This window comes from Silurus aristotelis (assembly GCF_946808225.1).
Source record: "Silurus aristotelis genome assembly, chromosome: 16".
NCBI classification, from domain to species: Eukaryota; Metazoa; Chordata; class Actinopteri; order Siluriformes; family Siluridae; genus Silurus; species Silurus aristotelis.
In genome coordinates, this window is record NC_139589.1 from 2332790 (window position 1) to 2358723 (window position 25934).

Genomic DNA, 25934 nt, shown 5'->3' on the forward strand with positions numbered 1-25934 from the left:
GAGAGAGAGAGAGAGAGAGAGAGAGAGAGAGAGAGAGAGAGAGAGAGAGAGAGAGAGAGAGAGAGAGAGAGAGAGAGAGAGAGAGAGAGAGAGAGAGAGAGAGAGAGAGAGAGAGAGAGAGAGAGAGAGAGAGAGAGAGAGAGAGAGAGAGAGAGAGAGAGAGAGAGGGGGGGGGGGGGGGTCAGGGTTTGTTTTTTTTAAGTTATTTTTTTTAAACAGTGTAAAAAGAGGAAAACAGAAAGAAAAAGCAGAACAGAAATAGGACAGAAAAAGCAGAAGAAGAAGAAGAATCAATTGGTGAGAAAGATAACAGACAGAACTGTAGAGCAAAAAGGAGGGAGCTGAGAAAGACAAGGAATAAGAGATAAAAAAAAAAACAGAAGAGACTTTAGAGAAAGATTTGAGTAGAGAAAAGACTCTAAAGGAGAAGAGAAGAGACAAGAGAGTAGAAGAGACAAGAGAAGAGACAAGACAAGACACAAGACACGACACGACAAGACAAGAGAAGAGAAAAAGGAAGAGAGTAGAAGAGATAAGACAAGATATAGAGAATGAGAGATGAATAGTTGTCCTAATGGGGCCTCAACAGAGGATCAGGGCTGGACCCTGGCACGCACACACACACACACACACACACACACACACACACACACACACACACACACACACACACACAAACACACAAACACACTATAGTTTTTCAGTGTTTACAGAGGAAACAGAGTTGAAGCTCTCGAGATCTTTATAAAATCAACAAAACACAAAGAATATAAAAATGATCGCATTTGTGTGCCAGTGGTTTGGGAGAAGAACTCATGCACATCCGGTGTCCCGGAGTGACAGTAAAAAGTGTGAGACGCAAACAGCAAACTCCAGGGCGAGACGGTGAAACCCAGTAAGAAAGAATTCGATCCGTTTAATTCCCCTGTAAATAAAGAGGGCGCGAGGTCGAGGCTCGGTGCCAGGAGGGAACAAGACGATACAAACACGACGCCCGTGCATGTGGGCACAGAGACGGAGAGAATTTATAAAAAAAAAAAAAAAAAAAGAAAGAGTGGGTGGGTGGGAAAGGCCTCTGGTTACCATGGAAACTGGGAGGTATCAGCTGAGTCATTTTTCCGCCTTTTGCTCCCTCGTTCCCGCCTTCCCTTTCATTATTTCTTTTTAATTAGCTGTGTTTCTCCACCCTGCCACCTCAAACACTTTCGGTCTCCACCCTTCCTCCGCTGGACTCCACCTTCCGCTCCGGCCTCCTGCCTCGAGTCGGGGTGAGAGAAGACCTTGTTATTAGCTCGCCGCTAATCGAGGACGTTTTGAGCGCGAGATAAGACTCGAAGAAGAACTCGAAGATCTTGAATGGGTTGGGGGTGGAGGTGAGGGTGGGGGTGGGGCTAAAATATCAGATGCCATGATGGCACCTGAAAGAAAGCGTGGTACAGCAAACACTGCTTTAAAGCTCGATGCAATTACGCTCTCATCCAGCGGTGAGTCAACACACATCCGGGCTGGCGAGAGAAAAGAGAGAACGCGAAGTTCTCACTCTGAAGCCAAGCTCATAATCTGGACTGCACTGCAGAGTGAAAAAGAGGAAGATGAAGGAGGACAGTAAAAGGGAAGGAGAGGAGGAAAGTGGGAAACCTTCATACTTCATCATCTGCCAACGTCTTTCAGCACTTCTGTACATATGCTGTGACTTTTCTCTCTGGGAGGAATCAAGTGATCCATCTATCCATCCATCCATAGATACATCCATCCATTTATTATTCCACCAATCTGTCTATCCATCCATCTATCTATTAATCTATCCATTTATTAATCCATCAATCCAAACATCTATTTAATAATACATCCATCCTTCTATTAATTCATCCATCCATCCATTTATTATTCCAACCATCCATATATTAATCCATCCATACATCTATCTATCTATCTATTAATCCATTCATCCTTCTATTAATCCATCCATCCATCCATCTATTAATCCATCCATCCATACATCTATCTATCCATTAATCTATCCATTAATCTATCCATTAATCTATCCATCCATCTATACATCTATCTATCCATTAATCTATCCATCCATTTATTAATCCATCCATCTATATATTAATCCATCCATCTATCTATCTATCTATCCATCCATCCATCTATTAATCCATCCATTCATCTATCCATCCATTAATCCATCTCTCCATTTATTAACCCATCCATCCATTTATTAATCCATCCATCCAACTATCGATTTGTACTTTTGTGAAAAGAAAAACTCGAAACCTAACAAGTGTAAAACTGTAGATCACGAATTCAGAACCCTGATAAGGGTTTAGTAATGTAACCAAATACTGGATATCGTGATAAACAATTTTAACGATACACTTTCCAATCGTAGCGTATTAAGAGCCAGACAATATACTAATACCATTCCGAAAAGGTGATGTGTAACTGTGTCCCTGTGAACCCCTCAGGTTACCTGCAGCAACATCTCCAGTGCTTTATAAACTAATATCTACACACTCTATACGGACAAGTGGATTTTACTGGACTTTCCAGCTGCATGTGGTTTTCCCTCAAACTGTTATCAAGTGAATAGGACATCCCCCTGTGCACAAATCCAGCTCCATGAAGATCTGCTTTCCTTGGGTTGGAGTGGAAGATCTTCTCCAAACTCTACTGAACACCTTTAGGATGAATGTGTCCACAAACATTTGTCCATATAGTGCATCATCAATAATATGATCACGATGCAGCGTGTCCTATTTACCCAACAGTATGTAAAAAAAAAACGAATTTCATCAAAGAACTAGTGTTAATCGTCTTCACACTCCCCCCACATGAGGTCACGACCCCCTGGGGGGGGTGTATGTGTGTGTGTGTGTGTGTGTGTGTCTATCTCAATAGATAGATCATACTGATACGCTCACCCATTTTTTCTGCTTCTAACATGTCAATCTTGAGGACAAAATGTCACTTGATGTCTAATAAATCAATCCACCCACTAACAGGTGCCATGATGAAGAGATCATCAGTGTTCTTCACTTCACCGCGCGTAATGTTATAATGTATGAATGGGGAGAAACCGTTTCTTCCTTATGAATGTATGAATTTATTTCCCATTTGTATTTACAACATTATCATAATGGGCTGTATATTAACTGAACCCCAATATAACCAAACTGGTATGATCCTTGATTCATAGCACCTCTGCAAAGCTTTGATTGTGACTCCATGATAGATACACAGCTCTACAGATGAAGTATATCAAATTTGACAGCGAGTTATTAATCATTTATAAAAAATTCCACATCCAATTTTTAGGGGAAATCATTTCCAAGTCTGATCCTCCTTAGCTACAAAACATTCAAAGCTTTTGTGAGATATTATCTGATTAATCAGGGACAACACGATTCATCCCGAATGAGTTCAATAGAGTTGCAGGAGATCTTCCGCATGCAAAGCAGATCTTCATGAAGCAGGTTTGGGTCTCCTAGTTCAAGTGAAGGGAAAATTTCATTCTACAGCATTCATAAACGTTTGTGTGTCTGACTTTGCGTTGCTTGGGAAAGAACAAAAAAAATAAATTGTAGATACGTATATATACGCGTTAATAATGATTCATTTATTTGGCCAAATTTCCTGCTTGACTCGTCCCACCGAATTCCATGGGCGAGAATAAATAGTTTCCTGTCTCGAAGCCAAAACAACAAGAACGTTGCATTCATTCATCGAAAAAAAAAACCATCCTGCTCCAATTCCAAGCCAGTTGTTGGTGAAACTTGTGGAAAATGTAGCCGTGTGAAGGTAGCGTAGACGTGTGCTCTGGCGTGGGAGTGCAGGGGGGGTGGGGGGTGCGAGGTGGGCCACGAGTCTGTTTGCCATGTGATGTGCCAGAGTGTGAGGAGAGATATGGATGATAAACTGGAGGAGGCGGGGATGGATGAAGGGAGCGGCTGCTGAGAGAGATTATTAATGCCAGACAGAGGCTCAGAGAGGGAGTGGTACTTGGCCGCACCCTTTAACAACTACACGAGCAGCCGAGACGTCGAGTAACTGCAGCTTTATCACGCTGCAGCAGCTCGATCGCAGTCGATCTACTCAATCTTTTCTATCCTGGCTCAGGAGGCATCAGATCCTGTACCAAACGCTGATCAGAGGAACAGTAAACAAGCCACCGTCCAGTTATTTCACCAGTATTTAAAGTCATTGAAACCAACTGAACACAATTACAAGCCACAAAAACCTTTAAAATGATTATAATACTTTATGGCAGTCCAAATCTTTGTACACAATAGAATTTTATGGGATCAAACTACAATATGAAAAAGTTTTAAGAGTATATATATATATATATATATATACTGTATATGTGTAATGCTAATAGGTTATAAATCTTTAAACTACCAACATTTATCACTACCTCCTACTAATACTAATATATAAAGACTACTGCAAACATTAATATTAGGCTATAATCTAACCAACTCCATGCAGAAATTACTACAAACAACTTTTAGATGATAATCTACAAGAGCTACTAATCTACAAGTTATTTCGATCACTTTTATAGTAAACTATACACTATTATAGGCACTACACAACAATCTATGAGATCTTACAGGGTTTCTGTAGATTTTACAGAGTCAAATTTATTACTTTTTAAGAACTTTTTAAGACTATTAACAATGAAAGTTATGGACTTTATCACGACATCAAATACACACACAAATACATTGTTAGCAACTGACCGTAACCACGCCCTAAAAATATTTTTTTAAGCCATGTATCACTAAACTTTAAATGAAAACCAAAATCTGTGTTTGTGGTCCAATCCGGTAGAGATTTGAGACAATAACCGTTTGGCTGTTGGTCTCATTTGTAGTCGTGAGACAGGGAATTATTTTTGGACCAGCGAAATGACTGCGACACCACAGAAACTAACAAACAAAAACATTCTAAAGTGTTAAAAGGAAAATGTCGATGAGCATCAGAGCATTAGCGTTTTATAGACATCAGCAAATTAAGACACGTTTGAAATTATTTTAAGACAGAGAACAGGGAATTTAAGACTTTTTAAAGCCTAAAATTTAGACTTTTTTTTTTTGACTAAGATTCCAACATTTTTTATTATACTGCTAAATTTTCATAAGCATAAGCATTATTATGAACATTACCTTTTAGATTCTTATCTATAAAATACAAACATTACTATGAATATTACTACAATGCTCCAAACTATTAGACTAATAAATATTATATAAACATTACTACAAATAGTACTGTAACATTATAATCTATAAGATTTGTACATGACATCACTATGAACTTTACTGAACAGTAAACATTAAACTATTAGCCAATAAAAATAAAATACAAACCATACTTTTAGACTATTTAACAAAAACACAAACAAGTTGAATTTTTCTCGCCACACCCGGGTCTGATTACTGCCACACCTGTTTAAAATCAAGCAATCTCTTAAATAGGACCTGCCTGACAAAGTGAAGTAGACCAAAAGATCCTCAAAAGCTAGACATCATGTCGAGATGCAAAGAAATTCAGAAACAAATGTGAAAAAAAGTATTTGAAATCTATCAGTCTGGAAAAGGTTTTAAAACCGTTTCTAAAGCTGTGGGACTCCAGCGAATCACAGTGAGAGCCATTATTCACAAATGTCAAAAACATGGAACAGTGGAGGACCTTCCCAGGAGTGGCCATCTGACCAAAATTACCCCAAGAGCACAGCGACGACTCATCCAACAGGTCACAAAAGACCCAACAACAACATCCAAAGAACTGCAGGCCTCACTTGCCTCAGTGAAGGTCAGTGTTCATGACTGGGCAGAAATGGTCTGCATGGCAGAGTGAAAACCGCTGCTTAGCAAAAAGAACATAAAGACTCATCTCAGTTTTGCCAGAAAACATCTTAATGATCCCCAAGACCTTTGGGAAAATACTCTGTGGACTGACGAGATAACCGTTGAACTTTTTGGAAGGTGTGTGTCCCATCATGTCTGGCGTAAAGTAACACCGCATTTCAGAAAAAGAACATCATACCAACAGTAAAATATGGTGGTGGTAGTGTGATGGTCTGGGGCTGTTTTGCTGCTTCAGGACCTTGAAGAATTCTGCTGTTTACCAAAAAATCCTGAAGGAGAAAATCCGACCATCTGTTCGTGACCTCAAGCTGAAGCGAACTTGGTTTCTGTAGCAGGACAATGATCCAAAACACATCAGCAAGTCCACCTCTGAATGAGTAAAGAAAAACTAAATGAAGACTTTGGAGTGGCCTAGTCAAAGTCCTGACCTGAATCCTATTGAGATGCTGTGGCATGACCTTAAAAAAGTGGTTCATGCTAGAAAATCCTCCAATGTGGCTGAATTACAACAATTCTGCATAGATGAGTGAAGCAAAATTCCTCCACAGCGCTGAAACAGACTCAAGTTATCGCAAATGCTTGATTGCAGTTGTTGCTGCTAACGGCAGCCCAGCCAGTTATTAGGTTTAGGGGCAAACACTTTCACACAGGACCATGTAGTTCTGGATTTAGTTTTCCCTCAATAATAAAAACAGAAAAAAACATTAAAAACTGCATGTTGTGTTCACTTGTGTTATCTTTTAGTAATATTTTAATCAGTTTGATGATCTAAAACATTCAAGTGTGAGAAACATGCAAAAAAAAATAATAAATCAGGAAGGGGGCCAACACTTTTCAACATACATATATATATATATATATATATATATATATATATATATATATATATATATATATATATATATATATATATATATATATGAAAGTAGACCCACTTTGACTTGTGTTTTTTTATATCAGCACAATTATTTGGTCAATTCAGGCCTGAATAAAATAAACACAACCTGATATGAACACATAACATATTTCACTGTGTGGGGAAAAAAAAGCCACAATGGAAAAGCCATGTGTGAAGAACTAAGTGCTAATCCTCACCTCTTGCATAGGAATTAAGAGGGTAAGGAGCAGCCAGGTGCTGCTAATCAAAGAATCTTGATTAAAACCGTTCTAAAAGCCCAAGTTTTAGCTGGTCTGGAGATTTTAGGAGATTAAAGTATCAGCAATGCAAAGGTTGCTGTTCATCGATCTGGAAAGGGTTATAAGGCCATTTACAAACAATTGAAAGTTCATCATACTACAGTGAGTGATTAGTCACAAGTGGAAAACATTTTAGACAGTTGACAATTTTCCCAGGAGGGGATGTCCCAGCAAATTCACCCCAAGGTCAGACAATGCAATGCTCAGAGAAATTGCAAAAAAAAAATTATATCCATTAATCTAGCCATTTATCTGACAACTAAAGCTAGGCCAAAAAAGGTTCAGGCAACAAGACAATGACCAGCAAATCAATTCAGCAGAATGGATAATAAAGTACAGAACCTGCAGGTGAAATGCTGTTGCAGGACCTTAAGAGAGCTGTGCATAAACAAATGGCCACAATTCTCAATGAACTGAAGCAACGCTGTAATCATACGTGTGCCAATATTCCTCCACAATAATGAAAATCTTACAGATTACCTTCAAGCTATTGCTTTTAAAGGTGGTTCTACAAGCTAAGGTGGACTTATGACAGGGTGGAACATGTTATGTGTGTTTATCTACAGTTGGATTTATCTCATTCTGAGACCTGATAAGTACCAGATCATTTTGTCCTAATATGCAAAACAACACAATTCCCAGGGGGTGTACTTTCATTTTCACACGACTGTATATAGGCACAGACACTTACGTGTTTGCTAGAGGCCTACCGATTAATTGGTTTTGCTGGAACTAACGTCTCTTGACCAAAATTCATACCGATAGTTTTTTCGGGTTGCATTATACAGTACTGTTGTTTTTTGTAAAGCTGCTTTGAGACAATGTCTGTTGTTAAAAGCGCTATACAAATAAACTTGACTTGAATTGACTTGAGTACAAGAGCGGCCGGTCTTTTTTAAATCATTTTGGACTTGTTTTTTTATTTACCGGAGTGTTACTCTTATATTTTCCTCAATATTTATTAATATAATTAATATATTCATATTTATTTTATTCAGCGCAATGATTCAGTAGTTTATTTTTTGTAATAAATGTTCAGTACTATTTTACATTGTGTTATGTTTGTTTGTATTTTAATCTAGTATCCATTTTAAAAGCTAACAATTGATTAATCAGTTATCGGCAAGTACAATCCAACCTAGTTATTGGTTATCGGTAAAATCCATGATCACTCGACCTGTATTGTATAATACCATGACCAGAACTATGAGGCTTTAATCTATCAAATATAAATATTAATATAAACATTTCTAGTACAATGTAATATATATATATATATATAATACAAATATTACTATGTAAATGAATGCATGAAGTTCGTCAGTGTTCAATATTTGGATTTTTTTCACTTGGCGTCACTTTGTAGTATACCATTTTTTAAATAAAATCAAATATTTGCTGTATGAAGGCAAAAAATTGTGCATGTCCATGTGTGTGTATTGATGGAAAAATCGTATAGAAATTGGTGTGGAGCATGTGCTGTGCATGAAAGCCCCTGTTAGTTTCAAGATGAGTGCACACAAGGAAGTGTGTGTGTGTGTGTGTGTGTGTGTGTGTGTGTGTTTCCCTGCAGGTATATAATCTTCAGTGTTGCACCTCATGGTTAAGGGAGTGGAGTGTGTGGGAGTGGGAGTGTTGCGAGGGGGTGGGTTAGATTGGAAAGTGCAAGCGCGCGCGTGTGTGTGTGTGTGTGTGTGTGTGTGTGTGAGAGAGTGTGTGTACAAAAGGAGGGGTGTGGGCTGGCTACATCACAGCCTTTCCAACTCCCGCCAGAGCCCCGTTGCCATGACTACGGCAGAACGGAAGCCTCCCTCGATATATCCTATTAGGCACTAGCCGAGACTTGGAACGAACAGATAGAGAGAGAGGGATAGAAATGGAAAGGTATTGAGGAAGGAGGACAAAGAAGAAGCTGAGGCTGTTCGCAAAATGAAAAGAAAAAAAAAAAAGCACAAAAAAAAACCAAATCGTTTAGGCTGAACGGCATTCGGGGCTGAAAGCGACACGGATCATAATCTGCCAACGATTTTCACAAAAAAATTCCAAATAGCCTTGGGATGCTAGTCGAGCTAATCCCTCTCTCCCTCTCTCTTCGGTTTCAGTGCAGCTACATAACTGCAGACTTGTTCTTTTAGACTTGTTTGTTACCCGGGGTTGCCAGGTTTTTACCTCAATATGCAAGTGTCGGTTCGTTCATGAATGATTCGTTCAGTCCTTAATGTGACCCAGAAGGATGAGTCATCTCGAAGAGTGATTTGTTCATTTTCAACGAGTCTTCAATGTGACTCGGAGGAACGAGTCGTGTAAAAGAGTGATCCGAACATTTTCTACTGGATGTGCACAAGAAAATCTTCGTAGGTTACGTACAAGAAACAAAACCTGTGTTTTTGTCCTTAGCTGCAATAATATTCCTTATTGGAACTACAGTCAAAGTTGGTGTATGTAGACGTGTTGGGGATCTGCTTTATTTCTGCTCAAAGAACTAAATGACTCAAATAAAAAATTCGTCCAAGTCGCTAAAAGGATCCGATCTTCTCATCGTTACAATTTGCCACGCCTAACATTTAAAAAACCACACGGTTCAGAAACGAGTCCAAAAAATTATCATTGGAACGACTGGAAACTGATTTTTTGTTTCTTGTTCTCCCTTTTTTTTTCGCCCAGGGAAAAACAAGGTCACTGTAGTGCGCAAGCATTTCTCAAGGATATCAGGCATTAACCAGTGCATAATCCCACTGTTCTCTCCTCCAATGCTTGTTCTGTATGAAAATGCATTCATTTTGCACAGTACCTAGTTTTTTGTTTTTTTTTTATAAACCGATTTATAGCAAACGTTCCCGTTTGCTGCTCCTCAGCCATACACGGGGCAGCGTTCTTCCTGCCCCGCTGTACTGGCTCCGCCTTTCACACAGTAACACACACCCTGACCACACCTCTTTAACGCCCCATTTCATCTCCGCCCACTTACCACTTACAACTGCCTAACCCCTCCCCCATTACACACGCGCACACACACACACCCCAATACACACACAAAAGACCACTCACCACCGTGCACGCCACCTCCTCTGGCTCGGGCTTGATCTGTATGGATGGCATCTCCTCGGAAGGCTCTGAGGTAGCAGCGTTGGATTTCTCAGGATTCGTTTGGCACTGGAACGAAAAGAAATGGACATTAGCCACATGCTAGTCACAACACAAGTAACGTGACAAAAACCAATTCGCTAAGCAATGATGTCATACGTAAAAAATAAATAAATAAAAATAAAAAAGACAATAACACGACGTTCGGGGGTCCGTTTACGACTGGAAAAGAAAACGCGAATGCGGGATACCTTCAAATGGAAAAACTGGAACTTTACAATAATCGAGTCGATTTTTGCCCTTGATTTGGGAAGTGACTGAAGGAAGACGAGAAATAATTGAGAGAGATAGAGAGAGAGAGAGAGAGAGAGAGAGAGAGAGAGAGAGAGAGAGAGAGAGAGAGAGAGAGAGAGAGAGGAAAAAAGACAGCAGGCAAAACAGGAGCAGGGAGGAGTAGAGTGAGATCCTGTGTAGCCTCCCTCTCTCAGCTCAGTACAGTCACACCCTGTTCTTTTAGAGGAGAGAGAGAGAGAGAGAGAGAGAGAGAGAGAGAGAGAGAGAGAGAGACCAAGCGCAATGTGGTAATGCTTAGATATGGGGCGGATGCTGGGGGCCATGTGACTGCAGCAGATTCCACACAGAGGTGTGGTCACCAATCAGCCTGGGTGTGTCTGTGCTCCATGTGGTCCTCATCCCCACACACACACACACACACGTGCCGTAAAAGTGAAAAAGTTTGAGAACGAGAATTCGATTTCTTCCGAGACTGACCTATTCCTGAGCGAGCGAGCATATCTGTGATTGAAAATAGCCTGTGTGTGTGTGTGTGTGCGTGCTTTAAAGCTCCCCAGGGAACTTGCACTGTGAGTAATTTAAGGAATAAAAAAAGGGTGGGGTGGGTGTGACTCTACTCCCCAGCAGGAAGTTACACAGCAGGGAGGGGCTTGGTGTGGAGAATGGCCATGAAAGGGATTAGAGAGAGAGAGAGAGAGAGAGAAAGAGAGAGAGAGAGAGAGAGAGAGAGAGAGAGAGAGAGAGAGCACATAATCTAGGTCATGGCTACACTCTGTAACTCCCACACCCCCACAGCCATCAGCCCCTACCCCAGTGCACCCTGGGTACTGCCTGGGATAGCGGTGCTTCTCAAACCCACCCCCTGGCCCTCTCCCATCACTTCCCACAGACAGAATGAACCACATGCAAATATATACGAACGAGGCCTTTCGAACCGATTGGTGGATCCGCAAGGCGCCTGCATGACCTTACCCCTCCACCGTATATACGATATCCATCCTCCAGATTACTGAATTATTATATAAACCAGACCTGCAAAACTTAATGCAAATTGCACAGGAGCTCCATATTTGAATAACTTTTACGAGAGAACGAGTCATCAGTAAAAAATATGCCGACAAAACCGTTTATATCTAAATCCATTATAAAATGTTATGTTTCGGTGCTCCGATACAACCACTTTTTTTAACGTCTAATAAAATCCATCAACCTATATTTGACTTACTTAACATAAGTATTTATTAGGGATGAAATTGAAAAAAAAATGTCTATCTAACCCCTTACAAATCTAGTCACTGCTTAGAAAATGATTAGATTTTTTTTTTTTTTACATACTTTTATATGTCAAATAACTTTCATATACATTCAATACGCCGAAAATGTCCACAATGTAGTTGTCGGGAAACCGATATGTATAAAAAATGTAAATAAAAAATCTATATTTAATAATGTACTATTGTGGCTCATGTTCCACATTCCAGCAGAGTTCTTTTATTAAGCGATCGCCACTGCCAACAAGCAGCTTCGGACTTCGCAGCTAGTAATATTGTTTAACCTTCACCTTCTTCTGGACGAACTCGTCTTCGTCCGTTCATATCTTACCGTCAAATGATTCTTCACACAAAAAAATTATCTACTCTGACGATACAATGTCTATAGAGGTCCTGTATTTGGTATATTTCCAGTCGAAAACGTAGCTTTTTGAAAACGCTCTCCGGAGAGGATGATTCTAAAAATGCGGTTTTCGCATCGCATCGTAAAAACGATTTTTTTTCCAAAATAAACAACATTTTTCAAAAAAAAACAAACAAAAAAGAAAAACCGCCATTTTTAGAGTTATCCAGATTAGTGTAGACATTAAGCTAGTATTAATAATAGATTATATAGCACGAACACGATCGATAAAAAGGACAATGCCCTTTTGGCACTTCATACTATAAAAACAGAGGCACAGGATAAAATAAACTAAATCCGACTAAAAATTCCACACATTAACGGAACACAGGATTCACATCCCACACACAAAAGCCAACAATTACAAATGAAGCCGATTACTTCCAATGCAATCTAATGCCTAATTACATAAAACATTATTGATTTGTCATTCAGCTGATACTTTGCTAACAGCTAAACTGAATACAAGAGCTAACAATGACTAAAATTAGGTTTCTAAAGAATATATGCCATGTCTAGAAGAAATTGAAAGACTATCACGTATATTTATTTACGTGCACAAAAGAAGACTGTAGAGTCACAAAAGCCTTCATAATAAATGGAGATTTTCTTCTTCTTTAGGCCAAAGCGATCGGTCAGTTTTTCCAGGGTGTCCCCGTGGAAGCTGTGTAGGAACTCCCAGACGTTTGTAGAGTTTTCTGGACACCACTCACAAACATTTCAATCCGGTCCCACCCAGATCACCTGACAGCAATGCCTCCTTCCTGGCTGAGGGAAAATCAAGCCTTACTCATAACATTTGGAAATGGTATCTCTATACAGTTTAAAACAAAATTCTGTTGTTTTTTGCCATTGCAGAACTGCCCCTTGTTAATCAACAGTCTTTAGCTGTCCCCATTATTTTGTAGATCTTTGGTATGCATGAAGTTTCACAAGTAGCTGGAATGACTACGGTAACTTGCTCCTAGGTGCATATAAATGAGTATGTAAATGCACTGAACCGGCGTCCTTCACGGAGTGAATTCTCCCACTTTGCGTCCAGCGTTCGCAGGTTCTACCACAAACCCTGATAAGGATAAAGAAGCTACAGAAAAATCCATCTATTATATCCATCTATGTTGTCCTGGTTTGTCATTTTTCTCAGACCATTTGACCCCCGAACTCTAACGAACAGTCCATGACTTGTCAAGCCTTCTGGAAGAAGGTAGACACTTACACTTTACACAAAGTTTCCAGACTAGCTCTGTCAAGAAAGCACTTTATTTATCCATGTTTATCCACTTCAAAATAGTCTCCTTGCACAGCAGTACAGCGCTTCTGCATTTCGTGCTGGATTTCCGCAATGGTGTCAAAACTGAGCTGAATCTCCATCTTTGGGAAGAGGGTGGGTGTGAAAGTGAGATCACGTTGTTTCCGGCGAGGAACTCAGACGTGAGGAGAGCTCAGTGACCGGGTGTGAACATGGTCAGAATAAGCACCAGTTGCACAGGTCCCAATGCTTTTTGCTGCCATCGTTTGGAATGTTATAAAACTGATCTAGAAAGATTTTGATACCACCTTGTACTTACCATAGGTCAGAAAAGCTATTCTTGGTAGCTAGGGGTTAAATTAAATAGTGATAATCTGGTTGGGTTTGTCCAACAGTTGGTCTAAACTATTTGCAAGGCTAATCCATTTGGAACCCTTGCTAACTTTGGTAATACAGGCTTCATGAGGATCACAAATTTGTTCTTGTGCCATGCTGTACAACTTGGTACAAAATGTTTAAAAGACAGCAGTGTATATTAGCACAGAACGAACCTGAACTTTGCACCCCATAAATTCCAAAGAGCAAGGCATGCCCTTAAGACAGACAACTAGACAGAGGAATCAATCTAATAAACCTGGTTCACCATAAAAGCTGACTTAACTGAGTGTAAACTCGGCCTCCACATTGGGCCAGTGGTGGAGAATTGGTTAAATAGTGATTAGAAGACGGAAATTTCAAATCTATGGCCAGGCAGAAAGCCGCAGCTGTGCCCTTGAGCAAGACCTTTATCTCTCAGCTGTTTAAACTCTAGGTTTGGATTGGATCTTGCCTCACATACAAGTCACTGAAGTAAAAACATCTGCCAATGGAATAAACAGAAACTGTATCCAAGGAAGACATCCCAGTCCCTTCCTCAATTATCAAAATCTGATACCAAGATGTTTCTGTTTTATGGCGCTATGTAGATTTTCGAGTCATTTGGTGCCCTGGCCACCACAGTACCAAAGAAGTACCAGAGAAGAACTTTCTGAGAGGATCGATAAACCAAAATGTTAATTGACCCTTCCTTTCCTATAAGATCTTCAAATCTTGAAAACCAGAACGAACTATAAGCAGAAGTTCTGTCAAATGTACTTTTGCTTGTAAAACCGTTCAAGTCTGTGGGGGGGGAAAAACGACTGTGGCTAAACTCACCACGTGAGGCCAAGGGTGTCAACTTCTAAGGGCACTGAATTTGTGTGTGTTCAAAGCAGCACGTTGCACAATCGAGTAACCCGAGCTGGAGAGTGAGCTTCGCCCTGGCATGGGGCCTGATTCGACCCACCCCTTTCACCACCACTCCAGGGGGGTGAAAGGAGTGGGATGGGCTGGGTTCTGTGGGGCAGTTTAGCAGAGAAGGAAAAAGAGCAGGCATTTAACCTCCCCCCTGTACCTGGCTTTCAAAATCCCAATGAGAATCCAAGCCATCAAGTTGACCTTGAATTTGAAAGAGCAGGAGTTGCCCGTTACTTGCACCGCCATCCAGAAGGTTGGGGTAAGGCTGGGTGTGATTGCGACCATGTGAGAAAGAGAGAGATAGAAAAGGAGAAATAGAGACTGCAAGTGACAGCTTTGACACGAGGGGTGGGACTGGGTCTGGGGTCAACAATTCAACCTCCATACAATCAATACCAATGGAAAAAGGGGTGGGAGGACTTTAGAGATACTGTGGAACAGAACTGACAACACTGCAAACACACTGCATTGGTAATAGTAGTTCATGTCCAACACTAAAGCCAGGTGCACCCTGTGGCTACGATTTGGTCGTCTGAGGCTAAAATCTGTAGACTTTGATCGCCGGTTTCTTTCCCGACAGCTGATTAACGGCCATTGTCTGTTTTTTTTCTTCAGTTAAATTCTGGAAGTATCCAGAGATGTCAGACACTTCTCCCTTACGATGACTGTCAAACCGAGAACCGATACGAGTCCTGAACTTCAAGCCACCACAGGGAAAATGTCTGAACAGGTCAGCTGGACAGTACAGCTGGATATTATCAACGTATGCAAGGAAAAGGAGTGTGTGTATGACATTTTTATCATCAAGGATGGTCAAAAAAACGAAATGAACGCTACTGATCATTTTTGTTTGCTGCTAGCTACCGGAGAATGCGGGTCTGAAAGCCATGGATCGATGATGTAAAACTTCGTATGAGGCTTTTTCTTCCGTCTGTTTTTGACAGTCGTACGGTCCGACATTGTGTCAACCGAGATCCGACAGTGTGACATCGGGATCAGGTTCGTACAGTCTAAGAAGCAACGCTGGCAAAGGACCGATCCTAATCGGCATTGATCACAAACCACATAGTCCTCTCATGGAGGCACCTACATAGAAAACACATTCATGCTGCACTCAATAAACCCATGCAGATTAGAAGTCTCAGAGCCGGGTTTCCTTATGAGCTCATGAGCAAAGCCAAAATCAATCTATAACGGTGAAAGCGTTCTCACCAGGAGCTTTCTCCGTTTGTAAAACGTTATTTCTAAATGGTGCTGGCAAATGTACATGCAAACTCTCATTGATCCCAATCTCGTTGTTCGGAAGAGACCAATCGAGACCAGTCCTAAAAAATTGGATATTACTTTTGATTACCCAATAAACAATAAGGGTTATTAAAAGGATTGAAGTAGAGGCAAATGTGTGTTTTTTCCAGTACGACACATTCCTTGCGCGACAAACAAGAAAGCAAACACTTCTCCTGTTACAGATTTTAAACTACGAAAGTTCGGACCGCCAACGAGACGGACATTTAGGAGGAAAAGCAGGATGGGAATTGACCTTGCTGACACGAAAACCTCGCTCCACGCCTTGCATAACTTCGGATCGGATTACAGGTAGCGTGGGCATAAACGAGGATTTTCCTCACGATTGAACTCGGAAATTCGGCTTGCGTGCAAACGCGACCCAACGTAGCCCTTTGCAGCCCGTGACCGAAATGTGAACTGAGCTCCATGATGCCCATGACTGACAAGTAAACTTATTTTTGTCATTGCTTTTTCTGACAAGGTACACAGCCTAATATGGAGCACAGGGACTACAGGCATTGAACAGAAGTAGTTTAAATGTTCTGTCAATGTAAAGCACAGGATTAGTATTTTTATGTCTAAGATTAAGATTTATGCAAATGAAGCATGTGTTTGCATGTGTGTGTGTGAGTGTGTGTGTGCATACATATATCAAGGCAGAGCAACTTTAATGCAGTCTGTTGAGCCCTGGGGCACATCTTGTTCTTTGTACCGGTCAGTGCTGTCGCTGTGTCCCTCTGTCAAGACAACATCGCTGTCCAAGGGAATGAGGAAAGAGTGGAGGAGAGAGAGAGAGAGAGAGAGAGAGGATACACATGTAAGGTCACAGCTGTGTGGGGTATGGGGAGGGAGGGAGAAAGTGAGGATTATACATAAGCAATAGTAACACACAAGAGAGAGAGAGAGAGAGAGAGAGAGAGAGAGAGAGAGAGAGAGAGAGAGAGAGAGAGAGAGAGAGAGAGAGAGAGAGAGAGAGAGAGAGAGAAACTATAGGACTCTCCCTCTGGATTTCTGCATTACTCTCTTAAAGTAACAAGCACTCGTTTAGACACTCATATGTATATTTTCTGATGGTTCTCCCTTTATGTGCATACATGGTATCCTGTAACAGAACCTGGCAACCTACAGTGGTGTGAAAAAGTGTTTTTCTGATTTCCCTTTTTTTTTTTTTTTTGCATGTTTGTCGCATTTTATTGTTTCAGGCCATCAAACTAATTTTAAATATTAGGAAAAGATAACAAGTGAGCACAACGTGCAGTTTTTAAATGAAGGTTTTTATTATTGAGGGAAAACAAAATCCAAAACTACATGGCCCTGTGTGAAAGTGTTTGCCCCTCTGTTAAAACTGTGGTTTATCACACCTGAGTTGAATTTTTCTCGCCACACCCGGGTCTGATTACTGCCACACCTGTTCACAATCAAGAAATCTCTTAAATAGGACCTGCCTGACAAAGTAGACCAAAAGATCCTCAAAAGCTAGACAGCATGCTGAGATCCAAAAAAATTCAGAACCAAATAAGAAAAAGTATTTGAAATCTATCAGTCTGGAAAAGGTTATAAAGCAGTTTCTAAAGCTGTGGGACTCCAGCGAATCACAGTGAGAGCCATTATTCACAAATGTCAACAACATGGAACAGTGGAGAACCTTCCCAGGAGTGGCCATCTGACCAAAATTACCCCAAGAGCACAGTGACAAGAGGTCACAAAAGACCCCACAACAACATCCAAAGTACTTCAGGCCTCACTTGCCTCAGTGAAGGTCAGTGTTCATGACTCCATCAGAAAAAGAACATTTACATTTACATTTGCGGCATTTGGCAGACGCCCTTATCCAGAGCGACTTACAACTGAGCAGGGGAGGGTTTTAGGGCTTTGCTCAAGGGCAGTCGCAGCTTGGTGGTGGTGGGATTTGAACCTGTGATCTTCTGATCCAAAGCCCAATGCCTTAACCACTGAGCTACCACCTCCAGAACATCATACCAACAGTGAAATGTGGTGGTGGTAGTGTGATGGTCTATGGCTGTTTTGCTGCTTCAGGACCTGGAAGACTTGCTGTGATAAATGGAACCATAAATACTGCTGTTTACCAAAAAATCCTGAAGGAGAATATCCGGCCATCTGTTCGTGACCTTAAGCTGAAGCGAACTTGGGTTCTGCTGCAGGACAATGATCCAACACACACAAGCAAGTCCACCTCTAGATAACTGAAGAAAAACTAAATGAAGACTTTGGAGTGGCCTAGTCAAAGTCCTGACCTGAATACTATTGAGATGCTGTGGCATGACCTTAAAAAGGTGGTTCATGCTCGAAAACCCTCCATTGTGGCTGAATTACAACAATTCTGCATAGATGAGTGAAGCAAAATTCCTCCACAGGGAAACACTTTTTTACACAGGGCCACATAGTTTTGGATTTGGTTTTCCCTCAATAATAAAAAACATTTAAAAATGGCACGTTGTGTTCACTTGTGTTATCGTTTACTAATATTTAAATTAGTTTGATGATCTGATACATTAAATCAGGAATGAGGGGGCCAACACTTTCACACCATTGTATATGGGTTTCATATATTGGAGCACTCCACGTTTAACATCGCAGTTCACTATTCCAGAACCTGGCGATGAGTTGATCAGCATACTATTCACAATCGGGTTTGCACACATGATTCGGACTCTCCAATACAAACCAAACACTGTACGGAAGTCCTGCTCCCTTCCCCCACGCTGCATGCTCTCTGGACTTGCAGGACTCCTACGTTTTACAGTGCATACAGTTTTCTGACAAGAAAAGTTCATTCTGATTAAATTATCAATAAATAAATACATTTAGTTTACATGATTGCCACTGCCACCAAGCAGTTCCAGACCACACGGATGGTAATATAATTTAATTAACTATCGCTTTCAAAGTATTTAATCAGCTAGCAATATTTATTATGGCACACCATCAAAATAAGCAGACAAAATGGTTCAAACTAATGGTCGCCACAATTTAGCTGAGTTCTTAAAAATTGCTGCTGCCACCAAGCAGTTCCAGACTGCACAGCTGGTAATATTATCACCATCAATCTATATCATGCTCATGATAATACGGAGACAAAACCAATCAAAACTTTGCCACAATTAATCCAAGTCATGGATTCAAGTTGTGGATTTTATTCCCTATGTAACACGGATGTGATTTCTCTTGATGATAAGCAGAGACGGGGGTAAAACACGACAATTTCGACACAACTCGATCATTTAACCGTTACCTTCTCGCGTGCATATGGGTGAAGTGATGACAGGATGGGTATAACCTGTTACCTTCAATTATTCTGGAATTCATTCACTCCGGAGACAAGAAGGTCTATGGTCAAAAGTCAGGTAAAGTTTGAGACATCTCTGAGGTTACGGATACCTTTGAGATATGACCAGGAGATATAAGCAAACAAGGGTATAATTGTGTTGCTCTGATTTCAGCTGGGTTTTAATACAGCATGCATGATACAGCGCTCCTGGAGCACAGAGAGCTAAGGGCCTTGCTGAAGGGCCCCAGGGTTGGCAGCTTGGTGATACCAGGGCTTGAACTCCCAACCTTCTGATCAGTAACCAATTGCTTCAACCAGTGAGCTTTCACCTCCCCCAAAGCCTGTGGTGTTAAAGCCTGTGGTTTTAGTGTCTAATCTTGGCACCCAAAATGTCCAAACTGTATAATGCGTGCTATTGTGACGTTCCCACAGTGATCGCCTCAGTGATAGTGTGTAACTCGACAGTCTTCCACACTCACACGTTCACTTCTCTTGGGGTCCACTTGGGGTCCCTTTCAAGAGTCAAAGATATTTCAATTATGCCGAATATCCATAGTACGATACAGACATCTCTCTTCTTCCACACAGCACAGTGAAGAAACACACCACTGAAACAAACAAAAAAAAAACCTCCACCCTTCCTCTTTTGCACGGCGTGAGAGAGCAGTGACCTCTAGTTACACAACCCCGTGCTGGAGGACAAGGTTGAAAAGGAAAGACGGTTTGATTGATCACTTGTCCGCACCTGAGTTCATCTGTACGCTCAGACGGTCACGAAACAGACCCCGACTACCACTGAGATCTGCGAGGATGAACGGGGTCACGTTTCCAAGTGTGGTCACGTGACGTGACAGAAGCGAGAAGGTCCAGCTGAATGGAACGGTAGTGTGCATTAGCTCGTCGCTTCTGCAGTAAAATGACGTCAACGCTCTAGCACGGTGTCGGGGCTTAACAGTTCCCAAGATGACAGCTGCAATTCAAGAGTTTAAAAGACACAAAGGCTAACATAAACACACACACACACACACACACACACCCCTAGGAGTGTTTCCCAAATGGCTGGCAGAGTCGCCACAGCAGAGGCAGAGGCAGCGAGGTCTTATCTCACCACACCCTGCTGACGCAAAGGCCTGCTGCTACTTCCCACAAGCCTCTCCTGCCTCAAACACACACACACACACACACAATTTGTAAGGCTTGCTACAAGTATTGTGGACAGATAAATACAATATTATACACGTGACAAATTCACAACGTCGTATTTAAAAAAATAAATACATTTTGACATGCTCAACCGGATGCCGTCGAGACTGTAGTTATCAGTTTCTTTTTCAAAAGCCCTTCGGGGATCTTTAAGGCAGATCAACACCCAGACAGGAAGAACGAGCAGCAAGTGAAAAAGCAAAGAGGAAGAGAGAGAACGAGTGAGAGTGAGTGTTGGTGATGTCAGCGCCAGGCCACAGACACTGTTTATTCCCAGAGCGCATACCTGAGTGGTCGGTCTGCTACACTTCCATTGAATAACATTAGCAGTGAAGCGAACGCTGTGACTCGCGTCACTGGCGAACGCTTACGTTCGCACGCGTGGGGGAAAGAAAAACATAATAATAATACAAAATGAAAGAATGAAAGGAAAACGGCGGGGATTTGTTTCCACGCTGCCATTGGCTTACCAGAACCTGAACCGTTGAACATCAAAAGCCTCCCCCACCTCCACACACACTCAAGATCGCAGACACACCCTCTCCACCCCTGAGCACCCCACCCCCTTCACTCCTTTTTTTTTTTTTCTTCTTTCCATTGCAGCCAGTTTGGCAGAATTGCAGGGGTTGCCATGGGGACGAGATTCTTTCCCTGGTTAATGATTGCGCCGCAGTGGTGGGGGATTGTTCCATCACATCGCATCGGATCCGGAGAGACACGGACAATGTCCTCGAACCCTAATACACACACTAAAACACATCCACGTCTCTATACGGCCTTGCTCTCTAAACATGCTCACGTAACGTCCACATTCCAACACTAAGGTGGAGGAGGAGGAGAAGGATGGAGTAAACTATACATACATACATCACATCAAAGCCTGTTCATGGACTTCTCCTTCCCCTCAGTAAAGATGTACACTTATGAGGACAATCCCACACACAAGTGCAACACAACACCGATTTCCGTGTAAACGCTACTTTCTCGAATGATCGATGCCAGACTTTTCACCCCACAACAGCTTTTCACCTCAGCACCAGCCGTCTTCCTGCTACATGTGTAGTCTTGTGTACCCGGGGACGTCCCTGAGGGCTGCACAGTTCCCTGGAAAAATTTAACTGGATTGTGTTTTCACATGAAATACTCCATTTTACCATTTCTACACTATGTTTTATATACAGGTAGTTCCAGAGTTACGATGTCGATGCTTTCCCTATAATAACTTGAAAAATTGTAAGTTGAGATGTGGCCTAGCCTACGCAGGAGTCTTAAAGAAGTCAGTATGGAGTAATAAACTGTCATTTGTTAATAACGGACATCATTTAGCAAAACAGAGCAACTTCATTAACTTTACAAGATAAAATGGCGAAAAAAAGAAGAAAGACGAGAGCTAAAATTGCGCTTTAAAACAAGACGATAAAAATACGCGCTATAACATTGAGACAACTGAACTCTGTCGACCGCTGGCAAGAGTAAGGCATCTCAAAACGGACCGAACGGAAAGAAAAAATTGCAGCACAATTGGTTTAAAAAAAAAAAATTTTTATTATATATATATATATATATAAATAACATTTTTATTTTATTTAACTGAGTCAATTTTTTTCATAACGATGATGATTATCAAATGTCATTATATTTAGGGGTCCAAGCACCAAAGCCACCAATGCTAGCTGAACGCGTTCTATCAAGGGACAATCTCCATGAACAAATGTCTCTCAGGCTCGAAAAACATACCATTATATATTATTCAATCATTTTCGATGTTCATTAAATATATAAATGCTAAATTGGAGAGTGTGTGCGACAGTTAAAGCAGTCCCTGGAAACAAAACCTCAGAAACACTGGCAGATGTAAAGAATGGTTCCATCACTAATTTGTCTTTTTTCCCCCACGTAAACAAACAAACAAACCAAAAAAATTGTAATAAAAACATGGACACTGGACACTCCTTCCATTATCATTAAATAAACATCTAAATACTAAAAAAAAAAAAAAAAAAAGTTGAAGTTGAAATTGTTTCTGTTCACATCCAGATGTCGTTCAGACTTTCTGGTAACTATGTTACTATGGAAAAACATTACGCAACAGAACGAGCGCATAAACCTTTACTGCTGGAATCGCAGAACTCTCGTATCGGACCACTGACTGGAAAGCTCGATGATACCTCCAGATGTTTCTTTAGGTATTCATCAAAACGGCCGTCCAGTCTCTATCGTAATTAGGATTCGATATTACGTGAGAACGATTAGAATGTAGACCCTGGTGGTTTGAGGTTTCCTTGGAATTTGCATTTCTTTGAGGTTTTTCTCAGATCTTCAGAAGATGAGAGGTTCGGCAAACAATGCTTCGTTTCCCCACCTGCTCGCCGTTGTAGGGTCGCTGAAAGGAAGACGACACCTCCAGAGAAAAGAGGAAGTGGAACAGTGAGAGGGCAGACGGTAGCAGTGGAGCCTTCCGAATAAATTCTGCTACTACACGATGATGCAGGGAGACGGCAGATTAGTTGTTAAAGCAATGGATTTTAGACTGGAAAGGTCACAAGTTCGAATCCCAGCCACACCAAACTGCCAACCCTGAGCCAGCAATGAAAATGTGGCTTTTGGAAGACGCTCTGCAAAGGGAATAAATGTGAAAACACGGTTCACATGGACCGTGAAAACGGAGGCAAAAAAAAAACGACGACGCATTTTTTGTCATCGCTGCGACGTTTGAAAGAGCCAGGCGGAAATGACGTTAAAGGTTAAAGCGTCTTACCATTTTGCTCAATTTCCCAAAAGTTTGTAAACGCTCGCATCCCTGTACTGCGCATCAACCTGCGTTATTTTATTTTTTTTACTTTGAAACGGTTCCGGAATGTCGAGAGGAAGCACGGTCACATGACTAACGTTGCGTCACTGTATATACGAAAGCCTCCGTTTTTTTACGGTCCACACTTTGACGCAAAAAAAAGGCAATCTCAGATCTCAAACGCAAACCGTTTTCCAACAGCTACTTTTTCGCTGAATGAGAACGCCAACTCGAGGTGGAAGGGGGGCCAGAAAGGAGAGAGAAAAATTACTCGTTTTTCGAACGAAAACGTGTTACTGTGGACGTGGCCTAAGCTGCTCTGATCTGCACCAAATTTGGGCCCAATGTCTATTTTACGGAAATAAAACATATAATCCCTCACAACCAAACACTCTGTGGGTGTGAAACCCTATTATGACTTTTAAGATAATAAAAAAAAAAAAAAAACTTCACAGATTTTCAGACATGGAAAATGGCGTCAGATCTGAAACCACCAGGGCCGTTTTCAGAGACCCCCACACACTCGTAAAAGCCCCTACCAATAATACAGTCAACCTCATCATACAGATGTCTTCAGAAGAGCTACATGTAATCATCGGATTGTGAGAGGGGAAAAGAAAAAAACGAAAGCTTGTGAGTGTGAAGCAGGGCAAAGTGTGGATGTGGAGCTCTGGCTTGTTTGGTTGAAAGAAAAACACAAGCTCGGTCCCACCCGGAGATAGCATGCTATAGACACCCTGCTCCTAAAAATAACTGTCCTCTCAAGTACAGAGGCAGACCCCGAACTGTGTCGATGCCTAAAACAGACACTCTCTTCATCACGAGACATTCTGACCTGTGACGCTTCAACTACACCCTAGGGCCGGGACCGGCGGACGGGCGCAGAGTGTTTAACCAGTTTGTCCAAAGTTTGTCCAGGGCTATTAATGATTACCAGATGTTTGGCACACCCAAGCTGGAACATTCGCTTGTCCTCCAATAGCAGCATGTTGATGTGTTCACCTCGCTGACTCCACCCATGTCAAGCCCTTCTGCAGAATACACACGGCTCTATGGGTGTGTATGTGTGTATGTGTGTGTTTACTGATTCCACCCCTTGAAGAATCCATTTCTAAGGGTGTTTCACATACTACAGCAACAAAAACAAACCCGTGTTTGGTTGTTATGGTGCACTACCCGGATCCACACAATAGACCGTAGGTGGTTAAAAGGTAAACGACTGCTAACCTTTTGTGAGGAGATAATGACGCCGCCGCAGGTTGCGATCGCAACGCTTTCGATTTCCGCCAAAGACGCGTACACGTCGTACCTTTAGAACCCGTCCGACCGCAGACGTGAGTCATACAGACATACAGAAGAAAATCCACACCGAACGACTCCTCTTTAACCTTCATATCAGCTTCACGACGTGTACAATACACCCGGGCAGATTCCACACCTTTAACTTCCACGTGAAGAACAATGTTGCGGACGTGCCGCTAGTCAACGTGTAGGTCTCTAATTAGCGGAACGCAACGTCATATAGCTGCATTGGATTCTGAAAAGCGTCGTTCCCCGTCTCCAACAAATATGATGTTGAAGGACAAAAGATTTCTTTCAAGCCCAACCCCCTCCTCCACCCAAGCACCACCACGAACCCCCCCCCCACACACACACACACACCATAAAGACAAGAGGAAACTTTAATTGTTTTGGTTGTGTTTTAACAAAAAAGTTCGTAACTGAGCGAGCAAACTATTATGTCGAGGTGTAAAATGCTTCCAAGCAGGGGGCGTGGCCAGAGATACAAGACATCTCGTGTGCGCGTTGTTGCTACAGCTAACACACCTAATTTAGAAAGATTAAAATCAGCTAAAATCAGACTTGTTAAGCTTTTAGTAGGATTCAAACCACGTAAAACAAAAGGTTACAAGAGTTTATTTAATTGGTCGACCGTAAAAAAAAAGCCTACACACACACACGAAGCTTGCTGTCTGAGGTAGTAGTAGAAATGGCTCCAGCAGACGTATGAACGTATAGCCTACGATTCACTGAAGAAAAACAACGCAAGCATATATAATGTCAGGTTTACAGACACGTCGCTCGGTTTTTTCCCCGACAGGCTTATTGGTAGGTGCGAGAATTGGGAACGCCTTCTGGTGACTCTATGGCCTGAAGAAAAACATCTAAATTCAGACAGCAGGTTATGGTTTATGCAGGACCTAAAAGACCTTAAAGGAAAAAACATATTGCATGAGAATTTTTTATTGTAAAAAAACGGCATCTAGAAAGACGTGTAAAGTCAGACAGTAGGCCACTAGACATTTTTTGTAGCTTAATGGTTAAGGCATTCGACTTTGGATCTGAAGGTCATGAGTTCAAATCCCAGTCAAACCAAGCTGCTACTCCTGGGTCTATATTCAAGGCCCTTAACCCCACAGCTGCTCAGCTGAATGAATGACACAAATGTACGTGCCAAATGCTGTATATGTCACTTTCTGACAGAAGTAGTAGTAATACGTACTCCCCAAAACACGTCAAAACCAAAACAGGTGTAACACAACAGGTTACTGTTTTGTTTGTAAAAACCTACAGACATGACATGGCAGTAGATTGTAGCAGTGTGAGTAACGGCACCTGGAGACTCTCACCGCTGCACGTACGAACGTTTAGCCAACAACAACACGAGTAACAACATCTAAAGATATTTTTTTTGTTGGTTATATATATATA

At 41.5% G+C, this 25934-nt stretch overlaps 1 protein-coding gene and 1 long non-coding RNA gene across 9 annotated transcripts in view; both read right to left on the reverse strand.

Moving 5' to 3' along the window:
* The window catches only part of klf8 (Kruppel like factor 8), a 38692-nt gene that overhangs the window by 11102 nt on the left and 1656 nt on the right, over positions 1-25934 (reverse strand). For 3 of the 8 annotated variants that reach the window (XM_083564387.1, XM_083564386.1, XM_083564388.1), the window contains exon 2: positions 10125-10229. In XM_083564387.1, the coding sequence (XP_083420513.1) occupies positions 10125-10229 (105 nt within the window). Of the gene's footprint in view, positions 1-10124; positions 10230-10411; positions 10793-16585; positions 16672-20717; positions 20878-24449; positions 24692-25934 lie in introns of those variants that run through there. The other 5 variants (XM_083564391.1, XM_083564390.1, XM_083564389.1 and 2 more) reach the window with 5 other exon arrangements.
* On the reverse strand, positions 7-6723 carry LOC310738966. The gene is made up of 4 exons (XR_014537199.1): positions 4428-6723; positions 3868-4361; positions 2060-3778; positions 7-1833 (listed from the first exon to the last, which is right to left on the reverse strand). It is a non-coding gene; the product is annotated as an uncharacterized lncRNA (long non-coding RNA).